The 15,779-nt window shown below is 40.6% G+C and overlaps 1 protein-coding gene across 1 annotated transcript in view; it reads right to left on the bottom strand.

Annotated features, from left to right (window-relative positions):
- The window catches only part of SDCCAG8 (SHH signaling and ciliogenesis regulator SDCCAG8), a 158,029-nt gene that overhangs the window by 93,635 nt on the left and 48,615 nt on the right, over positions 1 to 15,779 (bottom strand). Inside the window, exon 12 of the mRNA XM_065401267.1 lies at positions 15,485 to 15,601. Within this exon, the coding sequence (XP_065257339.1) occupies positions 15,485 to 15,601 (117 nt within the window). The remainder of the gene's footprint in view (positions 1 to 15,484; positions 15,602 to 15,779) is intronic.

Raw genomic sequence — 15,779 nt, 5'->3', positions numbered from 1 at the left:
CAGAATAAAACCCAATAAAAGAACTGCCATTTCAGTACACCACAAATAAATGAAACCAAAAAATAATATATTATTCAAAAACAGAAGGATCAAGTTTTACTAGATAAAATCAACTTTTTAGGAAAAATATAAGAAACTACCATACATTGTTTGTCTCTGTAAATTACTACTTTCGGACATCCTAATCAACAAGTACTTATGTTTTAAACCTCCCTTTTTGTAGGAAACAAGTACCTTTTGCAGTCTTTTTCTTATAATACTAAAAAGCAAACAAGCATTTTACTTCTCATTCATTAGATTATAGGGGAAGAACCCTTATGCAATCTTACAGGCATTTTCACATTAACACACTGTAGATGGGCTCAAAGTAAACTAATGCAACTTCATACAAAAATGTAAAGAATAATTTCTCATAAAAAATTTTTTTTTAAACAGCCTCTTCTCAAATTAAATCCAACCGACTATCTTCATTTAACCATGCTAAAGTGTTTTGTGAAAATTCTCCATTTAACTAACTAGACATCTCTTTACCTCTAAACAATTTGATAATTTTGTTCAAAACAGGTCAAATTACAAAATTAAAATAATTCTTTAATTCTTGTCCATATTAATGCAGACTGTATTGTATGCAGAAAACTGCAACTTTAAATTTCTAACCTAGCAGATGTTTTTCATAGAACTCAGAATAACTGCAGAGCTGACAGAAAAGGCAAAGAAATCTTTCACAAATGAAAATGATTAACCACTGATAAAAGATAAAATCCTACATTGAACTAAATTCAGAAAAATACTTTGGAAGCCTTATAACAAATCAAGAATAGGCTAGTAGCCAAATTTATTTTAAAAAGCAAAGAACATTCATTCTTAAACCAATCTCCTTTGATCTGAGGTGCAATGATGAACAAAATTAACTGAAAAACATACATACAAAATACTGCTACGTGTTCAGCAAAAAAAAAAAAAAAAAAAATTGTGGTTTCAGAGTAGCAGCCGTGTTAGTCTGTATCCGCAAAAAGAACAGGAGTACTTGTGGCACCTTAGAGACTAACAAATTTATTAGAGCATAAGCTTTCGTGGGCTACAACCCACTTCTTCGTCTGCATCCGAAGAAGTGGGTTGTAGCCCATGAAAGCTTATGCTCTAATAAATTTGTTAGTCTCTAAGGTGCCACAATACTCCAGTATTTTTTCATTTGCTATTTCAGTCTTGTGGTCTCTTTAATAATTATGAAAATAGAGGAACATAAAGTAAGAAGTGAAGATCCTTTTTTAAAAAATATATCTTAGTGATGATTGCCTTTCTGCGGAGAATATGTGATTACTGGAGGCAGTACACTACTTAAATATCATGACCAACTCAACATCAGTAGCGTATTTACCAAGAAAAACTGTGCAGTGGCACGGGGACCCCAACAACAGGGGACCCCAAAATGCAGGACAAATCTGACAAATGACTGAATTTAATAAGTGTTGCAAGTCACGAAGCAGTCCAGGCTTTCTGCATTCTGCGAACTTAGCTCTAAACATTTTTTTTTTTTTTTAAAGTAGTCTAGCAAAGAATTTTGCTTTGCCAGTTTTTCGCTGTCTTGGCAATAGCATAACAGCAACTAAGGGAAATCATCATTTGCCAATCAAAGTCTGTCTGCTTGACCAATTATCCAATTGAACAAAAGCACCCTCCCCTGCTCTTTGCAACAATGCCTGTGATTTGTCACTAGTATGTAATGGTTAAAAATCCCGTTTTTACAGAGCTAGATAAAAACGTGGGATTAACTGCGATAAACCTAATTGGGTAGTTCATGGCCCACCCAGGCCCAACTGTGGCTACGCCACTGTTCTTTCAGACATTTTTAATCTGCCTAAAATCAAGGTCAGTTTTTTAGCAATGAAGCAACACTGAGTCTGGCAGTCAAAAACGCAAAAAAATGAAGGCGAGGCAAGAAGACGAAGCTAAGCAAAAAGACAGTTTGTCATCTTATTTTTAAAAGCTTGAAGTATTGAATAATGGACATTCATCAGAAAGTATGAGCAAGGAAATATCGGAATTATCTGATCACTTGCTGAGTTGTGGGGATACCACAACGACTGCAAAAGTTGAACAAGTGGACTCTGAATTGACAATGGAACTACAAAATATTGGTAATTTTGTCGAATTAAAGGAAGAAACCTATTCTGAAGACATTGCATTATGGCCAAAATCTGTTTAATTAGTTATGAAAGAATAATTCTTAGTAAATAAACCGAAAAACTTAGGTAATATGGAAAATTTGAGAAAAAAAAGAGTATGAGGTTGCAGGACAAAAGCAATTTAGAGGTCTTCATTGAGTCCCATTTTCTGAGGATGAAGAAAAATGGGATGACAGAAATGAGAATTTGGTTGATTTTTTCAGAAACCACTAAGGCGGTCTACTGATATGTTTTCAAATTATTCCCTGACCATAGTAAAGGAAAAACAAACATTTGTTGATGGGCACTCTAATTGGAGAAACGTTGCAAGACATATTGCTGATCATGAGACTTCCAAAGCTCATATTCATGCAATGTGTAAGCTCATTCAAAGGTGTAAATTATCTGGAAGAATTGATTCTGTGTTATCGGCTCAGTTTGAAAAGGAGTATTCTTATTGGAGGAAAGTGCTGAGACATGTTGCCATGGTCAAACTGCTGTCTTCTTTGGGACTACCTCTAAGAGGACATGATGAGTCATCATTGTCAAATCAAAAAGGTAATTTTTTTAACCTGACTTGAATGTCTTAGTGAATTTGACAATTTTCCTCAAAAAACATTTGAAAAATTATCAGTATTGTGGCTCAGAGAAGACCAAACTTTTTAACACACCAAACCTATGATGAATTCATCACTATAATGGCAGAGCGGCTTAGAAACCAATTCACTGATGAAGTAAAGGATGCCAAGTACTATTCCATAATAGTCGATTCAACACCAGATGTGAATCATGTAGACCAATTAACATTAATTTTAAGATATGTGACCGGCAATGGTCAAGTTGTAGAGCGATTTGTTTTGTCCCACTAAAATCCCACACTTCTGAATGTCTAGAGACAACTGTTTTGGAATTCATTGCAAATTCAGGTTTGGACATCAAAAATTATCAAAAGTTCTGCCCATGACAACGCCACAAATATGGCAGGAAAATATTCAGGTCTACAGGCAAGACTGAACAATGCAAGCCCCTCTGCTCTATTCATACCACATTCCAGCCATTCCTTACTTTTAATTTCCAACATTGCAGCCGAATCTTGTGAGGGAGCTCCACATTTTTTTGACTTCTTTCAAAACGTGTATGCTTTTTTTCAGTTTCCACGCATTGGTGGAGTATGTTACAATCACACTTGGAGCAGGCAAATGAAAAACATTTGACAGTTAAAGAATTTGTAACACCGGGTGGTCTGCTCGTGCGGATGCTGTTTTGGCTTTGAAAATGAGCTATGATGATATAAAGAAAACCTTTAGACATATCCACATCAATTTCTGAAAAAATGTGCGCGAAAACTGAAGCAAAATCCTTAGCAGAAGTTTGAAAAGTACAATATTGCTGTTTTTACTCTTTTGTGGAACCCTTTACTTCGAAAAATTAATGCCATCGCTGCAAAAAGTTGATACAAATTTACTGAATGCTGCACAATTGTTAGCCTCAGTTAAAAGTTTTGTCATGGAAGTTCGAAAAGATTATAGCTCGGTGGAAGCAGAGGCACAAATATGAACAGAAAATATAGGTTCCTTTGATATATCTGATGAGAAGCATAAAAAAAGTAGGAAGTTATTTTTCAATGAAACTAGAGACAATGAAATCAATTTAAAAGGGAAAGAGAAGATTATCGTTGAGACCATCAATGTTACTTGTGACACAATAATAGTGCAATTGCAGAGGAGAGGTGAATCTCTAAAGAAAACTGTGGATTTATTTTGCGTGTTTTTTTGACAGAAGTATGGACGAAAATGCTAAAAGCCACTACAGTAAGAAATTAAATGAATTCTACCGAGAGAACATAGACAAATCTTTTTCAAGATGATGTGAAACATTTCATTCATTTTAATCGAAAATTATGAGGTCTGTGCTTCGAGATCACCAGTTGATTTGTACAGACTTGTACGTGACGGTTTGCAGGCAACCTTTCCAAATGTAGAAACTACTCTGAAAATATTTTTAACAATACCTGTCACAAATGCTTCTGGTGAACGTTTTTCTGTATTGAAACAAGTTAAAATCATTTGCAAAATATGATGAGTCAGGATCATTTGACAAATTAGGCAATATTGGCAATTGAAAGTGCCTCTTTACAAAATATTACTTACGATGACCCCCGAAAACAAAGGTGCGCACAGGGCTCCACTAACTCTAAATCTGCCACTGTTCAACATGATACATTATTACCCATTTCCCACATATGCAGGCCCAGATGCTCACATGTTCAACTTTCCTCAATGCAAATAGCCACATTTACATTAACAGAAACACTCATTGTGCATAAAGTTAAGTATGTGTGTAAATCTTTGTTGGACTGTGGCTATACTTCATCACTGCAGTTGCCTTCAGTATGAGGTACCACTAGTGTGAATATTCAAACATACTTGGATACACTATTTAAAAGCAATTATATATGTGACATTTTTAACATAATTTTGATCCCAGAGTAATTTTTATTGCGGTCTTATATTACATAGTTTTTCAGATAATAAATCATTCATACCGTGCTATATATTCAAACTAATGAAAAGATATTTTTGCACGTATGTAGTAAAAATTCAAAATATTTTATTCTGGACATGACATAAAAAAAAAAATCCATCACTGCACATGCAGATATTCCCTGCAGTAGGGGTCAACTGTACCATTTCTTCCAACTATGAGCAACTCCCTGTATTAATTCTGATATCAATCAGGCAGCCCTATGTTCTGAGCAGTCTCTAAACCTCCTGCCTCCCAGACAGGGCCATCTGACACAGCAGATTGCATCAGAAGAACTATCCACCTTTGTAAAGAGAGCTAGAGTCATCACCAGGGTAATCCTGAACAGTCCCCAACAGTGCACGTGGTTTGTTTGTTTTTAAAATTGCTATGTAAATTTATCCTACCTCCTATTCAAAACAGGATGGGAATCAAGAACATCCAAAGCCTACATTTGGCTTCAAAATTTAAACCTTCTTTAAATGCTATGAAAATGTGATAAATTGTGCGGTTGTACAAACAAGTAGTTAAAAACTTGGTTAAAAATGTATATGTCTCATAAGATCCGCTAAAATGTACGTATTACAAAAAAGGAAAAAAAATGTTTCATGTGACTAGGTAATTAAAACAAGAGCAGATAGGTACACAATGTTGCTAGACCAAAACACAAAACCAAACATTGGGGTGGAACTCAACGCCAGTTCAGGAGTGGATGGAAAAGGCAGTTAAGGAAAGGGAAGCATAGTAGCAAAACAGGCCCCGGCTTTGTATTCAGCCCCATTTAAGGATTTAAGTCTTCTGACCAGCACACAAATCAATAGGCCATCTGAAGATCCCAAGGGACAAATGATGCAACCCACTGAAACAGTGCAGGCTGTAATCCTGTGTTGTCAACGCTCATATCATTGTGACTGTTGCCGTTTTGGAGGCTCTTTCAACTGTGTGATAAAACACATGCAGCTCAGAGGCCACTGAGCTATTTGTGCTGCAGGCAATCTTAGCAATGGCTTCTTGTGTGCTCACAAGACCAAAGCATTGAAACAGGTGCGGCACAGCAGAGATGCCCCATTCCCAAAATCAGCAGCCGTGACCTCACCATCCCCTCTTCCACTACCACAGCGCAGTGAAAGATCGTAAATGGAGATAGGAGCTCAGGTGATGCTCTTTCGCCTGCAGGCTGCTGCGGAGGGAAGTGCAGTGGGGCATCACAAGAGCCTGCTGGAGAGAATGCTGGTGCTGTAGGGGACCTACTTGGGGTAGGGAGGAGGGGGAGAGAAGAGAAACCTTTCAATGAAGAGTGAGGAATGGGGGGGTGTCAGGGAGCAGGGTCCTGTTTGTGTGGGGCACATTTCCTATGCATTTAAGGTAGAATTTTCAACTTGTAATTGTCACACACACACACACACACACGGGGGGGGGGGGGGGGTAGTGGGAGTTCAAAAACCAAAAGACAGACTTTTGACAAGATTTTAGTGTGTGCGTGTGTATATAAATAAAGTAAATAAATAAATAAATTAATAAAAGACCTACATGTTTTTGATTCATGATTTTCAAACTGTTGGGGTTGATAATACTGGTCAACGGACAACTAGCAAGGGCCCTTGTGGCCTCTCTCTGGGCAACCCCAAGACCGATCTGGTATTCTGATACTACGGAGATGACCGTAGGATGAATACCTAGATAGCTGAACAAGGGGGAACGGCCAGAACATGTAAAATTGTTGGGATTTTGACTATATTACTTTTCTGAAAATACTGTTATTTGGTTTGCCAAAGTGTCTGAACTGCAATAGCTTCTTTTGGAGCAGCACTTTCAGCCCCAGTATGTAGGTAAATTCCTATGGAGACATTTTTAATAGCAAGCACTGGGGCACCAGAGATTAGCTCAGCAACCACCAGTAAAGGTAAGCAAAAAATGGGTTTAATAAAACTCACCCTGGAGCAAGATATTTTAAGGCTGTGGGGGTTATGGTTGCATTTTTTGTTTGTTTTTTGTTTTGAAGGAGGAGGAAACGAGGAGAGTTACTCTCATCTCATTATGAAAAAATATGAGAGGAGGCTAAGCAGTACTTCTCTTATCCCCAAGAAGCAGCAGTTGAAAGGAGTGAAGTGGGATTACCTCTCTCCACAGCCTGCACCAGTATACAGCTGGATGGAAATGGAGGTCTGTCCTCCCTCCCACACAGCAGCAGCAGATAGTTACAGGCAAGCGGTGAGGGCGGCTAGGACAGACACAGCAGCACAGAGCTGATCCCACAATATTAATGGGAAGACTGATGCAACCATCATTTTTTCTGGTCTGTTTAACCATTTTTATTTCACCCCATATTGCTGTCAGATAAAAGTAAAAACACAAACTATGGGCACTTTCATAGCAAAAGCCATTTCATACTATTTCTAATGCTCATGAACTCCAATTAATTTTTCACATGTGATATTATAAGACAGTGGAAGTGACAACAACACTATGATTAAAGGTTATGTTCATATTTAATTGCAGGGTCTCAGCCTGGAAGTGATATTTTCCCCACCAGTTTTGAAAGAATCATCATATCAGGAGCAAACCTTACCAGGTCAGTTAGTTACAGGCCTCAAAGCAGGATCCAACTTGACAACATAGTAGAGGATCCGGAGAGCTGTAAGGTCTAGCTTGGCTCTCACAGGACCCAGCAACAGCAGGTCGAGTTGTGCTAGCACATTACAATTGTGCAGGCCCATAAAGATGGAATGCATCTGGCCAGGTAGATGGTGGTAGAGGGTTGCACCATCTATAGATAATAAAGCCAATCCATTACAACCAAATAAGCCAAAAGTCAGTTTGTGACGGAGGTGTAAAGAATTGGCCCAGCACAGAACCTTTCTACCTCAGCATAGTAGGTCATGGCTCCATTCAGGTAAGTCCGCCCCGTTTCCCCTCCCTCATGACCCAAATGCAGTCGGAGTCCTTAAAGGAGCCCCGTCCTCTTTTTCCTGCTGCCTGGACAAAGACCCACCACATTAATTTGTGGTGAGCACATTCTATCTTTGTTGGACAATTTTAAGCAAATCATCTAAGAAGAGGTGTGAGGACATTTTTGCCAGACTATTTAAGCAATCAGCTTTTCTATCTATATGGTCACATTGGGATATGCAATTTAAAGTTTTGTTTTAATGATGATGAGGTTCCAGGTATTACTCTTGTGTCTGTGTAAGTTTTCTTGCATAAAAACACCCACATGATTTCACTCACTTGTGGTATATTTGTCTTGCATATTAGAACAGATTTATTAATTGTAACAGATTCTGCAAGTAGTCCTTGAAAATTCAGTAGGTTAAATAATATTTGCGGTGGAATCCACTACCAAAACTACACTAGTTTTGGAAAGGCTACAGAAAGAGCAAAAGCCACAGGTCATTAGGGTAAAAACCATGATCCTCTAAACAGCAAAATGACATTTGTGTACTGTAGGCAGGGCCGGCTCCAGGCACCAGCCCACCAAGCTGGTGCTTGGGGCGGCACCTGGAGGGGGGCGGCGCGGTGCTCCGGCCCCAGAGAGGGGCCGCGACCGGGCTCACCGCCGGGGAGAGCGGAGCCGCGGCGGGCTCGCCGCCCTCCCCCCGGCGCTGCCTCTGGCCGGGCTCGCCGCCCTCCCCCCGGCGCTGCCTCTGGCCGGGCTCGCCGCCCTCCTCCCGGCGCAGCCTCTGACCGCCAGGGAGAGCGGAGCCCCGGCGCTGCCTCTGGCCGCCGCGGAGAGCGGAGCCCCGGCGGGCTCGCCGCCCTCCCCCCAGCGCTGCCTCTGGCCGCCCTCCCCCCGGCGCTGCCTCTGGCCGGGCTCGCCGCCCTCCCCCCGGCGCTGCCTCTGGCCGGGCTCGCCGCCCTCCCCCCGGCGCTGCCTCTGGCCGGGCTCGCCGCCCTCCCCCCGGCGCTGCCTCTGGCCGCCACGGAGAGCGGAGCCCCGACCGGGCTCGCTGCCCTCCCCCCGGCGCTGCCTCTGGCCGCCGGGGAGAGCGGAGCCCCGGCGCTGCCTCTGGCCGCCAGGGAGAGCGGAGCCTCGGCGGGGCTCGCCGCCCTCCCCCCGGCGCTGCCTCTGGCCGGGCTCGCCGCCCTCCCCCCGGCGCTGCCTCTGGCCGGGCTCGCCGCCCTCCCCCCGGCGCTGCCTCTGACCGCCGGGGAGAGCGGAGCCCCGGCGGGGCTCTCCGCCCTCCTCCCGGCGCAGCCTGTGGCCGCCGGGGAGAGCGGAGCCCCAGCGGGGCTCGCCGCCCTCCCCCCGGCGCTCTGGCCCCCGGGGCTCACCGCCCTCCCCTGCGGAGGGGGGGTGGAGTGGCGGGAAGCTTTTTTGCCTGGGGCGGCAAAAAAGCCAGAGCCGGCCCTGACTGTAGGGGGCTTAATGTATAATGGTGCTGGACTGCAGTAGTCAAAGCCATATGCTTGGGACTTCCTGTGAGTGGACAGAGGACTGTTGAATACATTCAGGAAAGACTTGGTATGGGCTTACTATTTGTGCCAAGTCTGATTTTAGTGATTGGTGTTAAACAGAGTTGTGCCCTTTGTTCACCAGTCAAGCATTTCCCTTCTTTGGTTGGTGATGTGAACACAAAGACTTTACTATAATCCTCAAAGGTAGTTCACCTTAGCTTTTGTTCAACCCTAACTTTCACATTTCCTATCTTGACTATTTTACTATGCAATTTTACATGATAAATTAACATAACTTTTGTCATGGATTTATTTTTTCCAGAGGAGGTGGGGGAGAGATTATCACTAATGATTCTTATAAATTTCTTGATCGAGAGCTACTGGGCTTCATAATTCCTGAGCCCAAGCCATATTTGAAAACTGGGCCCTGTAAATTTAAAACCATTCCTCAAGGAGTGTGGGGTGGAGGGTGTCATCTAACAGATTCGCGTTAAAGTAAACATGCAGGGGGATTTTTGTATATAATAATATATTGTTTTACAAAAATATTGTGGGAGCCTTGAACTATATAAAATAACACAGGAAATCAGAAAATAGTTATACAAATTATCACATCCTGGTCTCCTAGATGCCTCAATACTTTGGCCATTCAGGACAAAGTAAGACAATCAAAACTGCACATTTTGTACAATTGTAATTGTACATTTCCTTAGCTTTTTTTGGAGCAAAAAGACTTCCCTATGTTCTCTTTTCTGTGGCTAAAGCACACTCTTGTCTGCCCTGCTAATGAAATCATTACATCTCTGACTAAAATCACAATAGCTATACTGGTTTTAAATACATACATACACAATATATAGTACTAGCCTAACTTCATCAGTGTTGTCAACTCTTCCCATTTTATTGAGGTTCTCATCCCATCTGGTGATTTTTGTAAAGCCCCATCTTGTGAAGTCTAGTGGTTACATGAAAATCTCAGCTTTTATTTGGGGGAAAAGCAGTTTCTAGCCCTCAGGGATGCAGAGAAAAGCTTGAGAACATGACTCCTACAGGCTCAAAAACCAGAAGGTAAATAAAAAACAAACACACACAAAATATATTATTTTAAAATCTAGTGATTTTTAGGGGCCTGGCTCATGATTTTTTGATCACTTGAAGTTGGTAATACTGCTTCAAAAAAATGAATTTAAATTAATCAGTCCTTGATCTTGGTCTGTTATTGGAAAGTTACATTAGCCCTTAAATCAGATCCTCCTTTTAACATTTCATGAACACGTCTAAACATTGGCCTATGCAGAGTTAGTAAACCTTGCATCCGTACTTTCTAAACTAGATTACATTAAGTGATTGCTTTACGGCCTACCAGGTAAAACATTCTATAAATATCTTTTGCAAAACGCTTTCTCATACACAATTCCATTCCTCATCCTAGATTCTTGTTGAATATTCACTATATAACATAGGTGCCTTTTATTATTTACAAAAATGCTGAAACATGTACATCTTTCAACTGGGTCTAGCCCAGGGGCGGGCAAAGTTTTTGGCCTGAGGGCCGCATCGGGTTTCAGAAATTGTATGGAGGGCCAGTTAGGAGAGGCTGTGCCTCTCCAAACAGGCAGGCGTGGCCCGGCCCCCACCCCCAATCCGACCCCCCCTGCTTCTCGCCCCTGACGGCCCCCCCGGACCCCTGCCCCCTGACCGCCCCCAAGTCCCCCCCTGCCCATAACTGCCCCCTACCGCCCCATCCAACCCCCCCTCCTTCCTGACTGCCCCCAAGACCCCCCTGCCCATAACTGCCCCCTACCGCCCCATCCAACCCCCCCCCTCTCCTTCCTGACTGCCCCCCACCCCAGGACCTATGCCCCATCCAACCTCCCCTTTTCCCTGTCCCCTGACCACCCCCGGAACCCCGACCCCTGAATGCCCCAAGCTGCCCCATCCAACCTCTCCTCTCATTCCTGACTGCCCCCGCAGAATCTCTGCCCCATCCACCCCCCCCGGAACTCCTGCCCCCATTCAACCCCCCTGTTCCCCACCCTCTGACCGCCCCAACCCCTATCCAACCCCCTTCCCCTGCTCCCTGCCCCCTTACCGCGCTGCCTGGAGCACAGGTAACTGGCGGCGTGGCTGCACCATGACAGGCAGCCACGCCACCCGGCTAGAGCCAGCCACACACTGTGCAGCACAGAGCACCAGGTCAGGCTGGGCTCTGCAGCTGCGCTGCCCCAGGAGCTCACCGCCCCACCGCCCAGAGCATTGCGCTGGTGGCGCACTGAGCTGAGGCTGCAGGGGAGGCGGAACAGCAGGGGAAGGGCCAGGGGCTAGCCTCCTGGGCCAGGAGCTCAGGGGCCGGGGAGAACGGTCCTGTGGGCCGGATGTGGCCCGCGGGCCTTAGTTTGCCCACCTCTGATCTAGCCCATGCAGGTCAATGACCTCCCAATTCCTTTATATACAGTTTTGGGCTCTGAAGCCTAGATCCACGAGCCTCCTATTCCTTCGTTTAAGACCTCTGGGTTTTGAACCTTTCATTCTGCCTCAGATCTGGAACTCAGTTCTTCATTTTCTCTCTCAGGACAATGCTAGGTCTAATTTTAAGGCCAATCCTAAAATATTGCTTTCCTATAGTTTATCAGTCTCACTAAGGATTTGGCTTTGTTTTTAACTTTTTATTTATTGGAAAAAATCAAATAAACAATAAGTAAAAATGAAAAACACTTTGTACAGCTTTCTCAAAGAAGATTTAAAGTGTTCTCCTACTGGTTTTTGAATGTTATGATTCCAGATGTCAGATGTGTGTCCATTTATTCTTTTGCGTAGCGATTGTCCGGTTTGGCCAATGTACATGGCAGAGGGGCATTGTTGGCACATGATGGCATATATCACATTGGTAGATGTGCAGGTGAACTTTAACCTGTCTGGTCACTCAGTAACAGACCTGAGGGTGGCAATTTTGCAACAGAAAAGCTTCCAAAACAGACTCCAATGTGAAACTGCTGAACTTGAATTGATATGCAAACTAGATACAATCAACTTAGGCTTGAATAGAGACTGGGAATGGCTGAGCCATTACAAACATTGAATCTATCTCCCCATGTAAGTATTCTCACACTTCTTATCAAACTGCCTGTACTAGGCTAACTTCAAAAGTTTTTTCTCTTACTTAATTGGCCTCTCAGAGTTGGTAAGACAACTCCCACCATTTCATGCTACATATATCTCCTCAATATATGTTCCATTCTATGCATCTGAACAAGTGGGCTGTAGCCCACGAAAGCTTATGCTCAAATAAATTTGTTAGTCTCTAAGGTGCCACAAGTACTCCTGTTCTTTTTGCGGATACAGACTAACACGGCTGCTACTCTGAAACCTGAATTCACAGTGTGTCAAAAGTACTCTTCCCATTATACTGCATTAGCTGTGTACAAATTATTTTATTATTAAATGTATTGTATAATACCTCAAATTCCATGGAAGGTACTAAAAAGTGAAGTCTATATTGCATTAAATATGCAAAAATCTTCTGCCATACATTAAGGCCTGGTCTACATATGGTCTTCATACCAGTATAATGTTGCATTTCAGTTTGGGGAGGGGGGTGTCATTTTTTTTTACCAATATAGTTATACTGGTACACCCCCCAGTGTGGACCAAGTTATATTGGTATAAAGGTCCCTTAAAGGAATAAGCTATACGGTATAAAGCACCATTATACCAGTATAAATACAAATTAGGCGGGGGGTTGGATTTTAACTATAGTGGTAAAATTAAAATAGTACAATTTTTGTGTGTACTACAAAATATATACCTCAGGTATACTTGCCATAAAATTCTGTTTTTTCAGAACCCTAAAATACCATAGGATCATAATGTTCATACTACGGATTTTCAGATAAGGTGGTGCAGCAGGTTAGTATACAAAACAAAATGTGTCTTGGTTGTATATTTTACAATGTTAACACTTCACATGAATGTAATATATACAAAGTACACCTAGAACAGGAACTAAATCCCAGCAGAGGGTGGAAGAGAGGGGAAAAGAAAGAAAACGGAAACTCAATCATGTTTTCTCTTCCTAAATTCATTTTAATTTTTCTTCAACAAGCCATTAGAAGTGCGGACTTTGGTCAGAAGAGAACATATTTAATAGCCATATGTTGCTATTTGTACATATAGAAATTATGTCTTTTCCACCATACCTGGGTACATTAAGCCAATTATTTAAAATCTCTATTTCGTAAAAAACTGAATTTACCGACAACATAATCAAGAAATTATATTTTGATTAGATGGAATGTTAAACCAATTTTCAATAAGGGAAACTTATTGGAAATTACAACTTTCTTCTCAATTTCAAAGAAAACATACTAAAGTAAAATAAGGTACTAATATATCAGCTAAGTGACCCACCGTCCACGTTTAAATATTAAATATATATTTATTATGAACAGATGGTGTCCAAGGAAGGTATCAACTCTGTCTCTTAGCCAGAAGGTCAGGTCATGGCTGAGAAACCAAAGAACAATTGCTGCTTTGCCATCCATAAGATGAGACATTACATTTTTCTTTTCTAAACATGAAACTAAATGTAAAATAAGAACAGCTTATTTACAATAAGAATTTTAATGACCTCTTACATTTTTATCAAAGCAAAATAGCTACACTTATCTCACTATCATAGATTGCTTTATGTAGTTTCGAATATTATTCAGCATATAGAGCTTTGCTGATTACTAGCGTTATTAAAAGCCTAACCTAGAAAAAGACTAGTAAATACCAAGAACAATGATTATTTAAACACATACAGTTGGTTTTCTAGAATCCAGCAATCACTTCCTTAAAAAAATGTTTGAAAACCTAAACATGGTATGTTATTCTTCAGGGAATAACCCCTCCTTTTAAAATGTACCAGAGTGCTAATTACCATTTTTAACATTTAATTATTCCCATAATGGTAAAGCACAAGTAATCCTAGATGTAAACTTAAATATTTTGTTACATTGTCTAGTTTGTCAAAAAAATTAACCTTGGGGAAGGCTGCAGAACGAAACTTTCAATGCAAGATACTTCTTTGAATACTCTATTGCACACTTCCTAGTTCATTAGAATGCCGAAACTATGCCAACTCTCTTATTTGAGATATCTGTCAAGACAGAAGATGAGCCTGTATTTTTGTTTTTCAAGTGTTCTTAGACCATAAGGATCTAGTGAAAAAACTTACAAGGCCCTTGTATTGCTGTGCTGTATAATCTGATATAGTAAATAAGTTTTTTAAAAGAATTATTTTAACTAGTAAATATATAACTTAAAACAATACATAATATGTCTTTTGATTATAATTTCATTTAGTATTGTTTCAATTTTGAGTTAAGATACATTTTTAAAAAAAGTTAATGGTTAGAAATTTTCTCTGGCTACTTATCAAGGTTTTGTAGCACTACTAAATAAAATATCTTTTTAATTCATAACACTACATTTTTCCTGCATATATTTCTTTCAGATGAACTGATTTGTTCACTTGCTGAAAAGGAAACAAAAAGTTTTAAAGATGCTGGATAAACAGCTGTAAGTAGTATTTAAAATTTAAACAAACTGAAATATAACGTACGTAAACACTTTTCTGTGTATTCAGAACATACTGCCAATCTCTAGTCATGTATACGTCATATCTCATGAAACAAGAATTGGAAGTTTGAACACTGGAAATTTGAACTGGTGAGTCACATTGAAAAAGAGGGAGATTTCAAAAAAATGCAACATAACATCTGTTTGAACTATTAGTGAAGTAAGCTGCAGTACACTCCAATATTAATATTTGCTAATAAGGGATGTCTTCTCAGTCTACTTGCAAGGCATACACTGGTTTTGTAAGTAATACAAACTCATCTTTAAATTACCAACAATTAATTCCTAGTGGCATATTTGCATAAATCTGTTTCTTTGAAACTTTTCTATGAATCACAAAAATCAATTGAACTTGAATCTTTAGAGAAATTGGTAAAGAAATGATATACTATGCCTTATATACTTCAAACTTTATCCTTGTTTATGTTTTGTCTTGCTTTGTATGCATACGCATTTTATGCGTTTATGAGTGAGATGTATAACCATATGTATATATTACATAGATTTCATACATATTGAGCCTATCATATGTGTTCATACACTGTATATGAAGAATATGATGAGTATTAGGTAATACTGCACCTTTTTAGGGCTGAAAACAAGGATAAGGCAGGCAAGAGGCATTTCTTTAATAGTAATAGCTGGCTTTTTGCTATTAGTTTAGAATCCACATAACAGTAATAATTGACCAGTATCAGAAAAATGAATCATTCCAACTTCAGAAATAACCCTACTTATGTTTCTAATAACTGCAAAGTTATGGCAGTATCATCTCTTACCTGGTCCTTAATTTCAAGCTCCCTTACAGTTTTTGTTCTGTACTCTCTGTGCTCCTTTTCTGCCTCATCCTTCTTCATTTTGGTTTGATTCAACTGAAAACGCATTTCTCCACACACCTGTTAGATTACACAGACAACATGATCTGTAGATTGTGGAACCCACAGTTTAATGTTTGTAATTAGATCTTTTGGTGCCCCCTAGAGATCATTTGAATCCAGCACATTTTTATTTACAGATATTTTAAGGCTACATATGGTAAATGTTTTTAATATAAAAAGGTGGATCTGGAACCCT

This window comes from Emys orbicularis, chromosome 3 (assembly GCF_028017835.1).
Source record: "Emys orbicularis isolate rEmyOrb1 chromosome 3, rEmyOrb1.hap1, whole genome shotgun sequence".
Lineage (NCBI taxonomy): Eukaryota > Metazoa > Chordata > Testudines > Emydidae > Emys > Emys orbicularis.
Note: the sequence above shows the minus strand (reverse complement) of the source record. Positions and strands in the feature narration are given on the sequence as shown.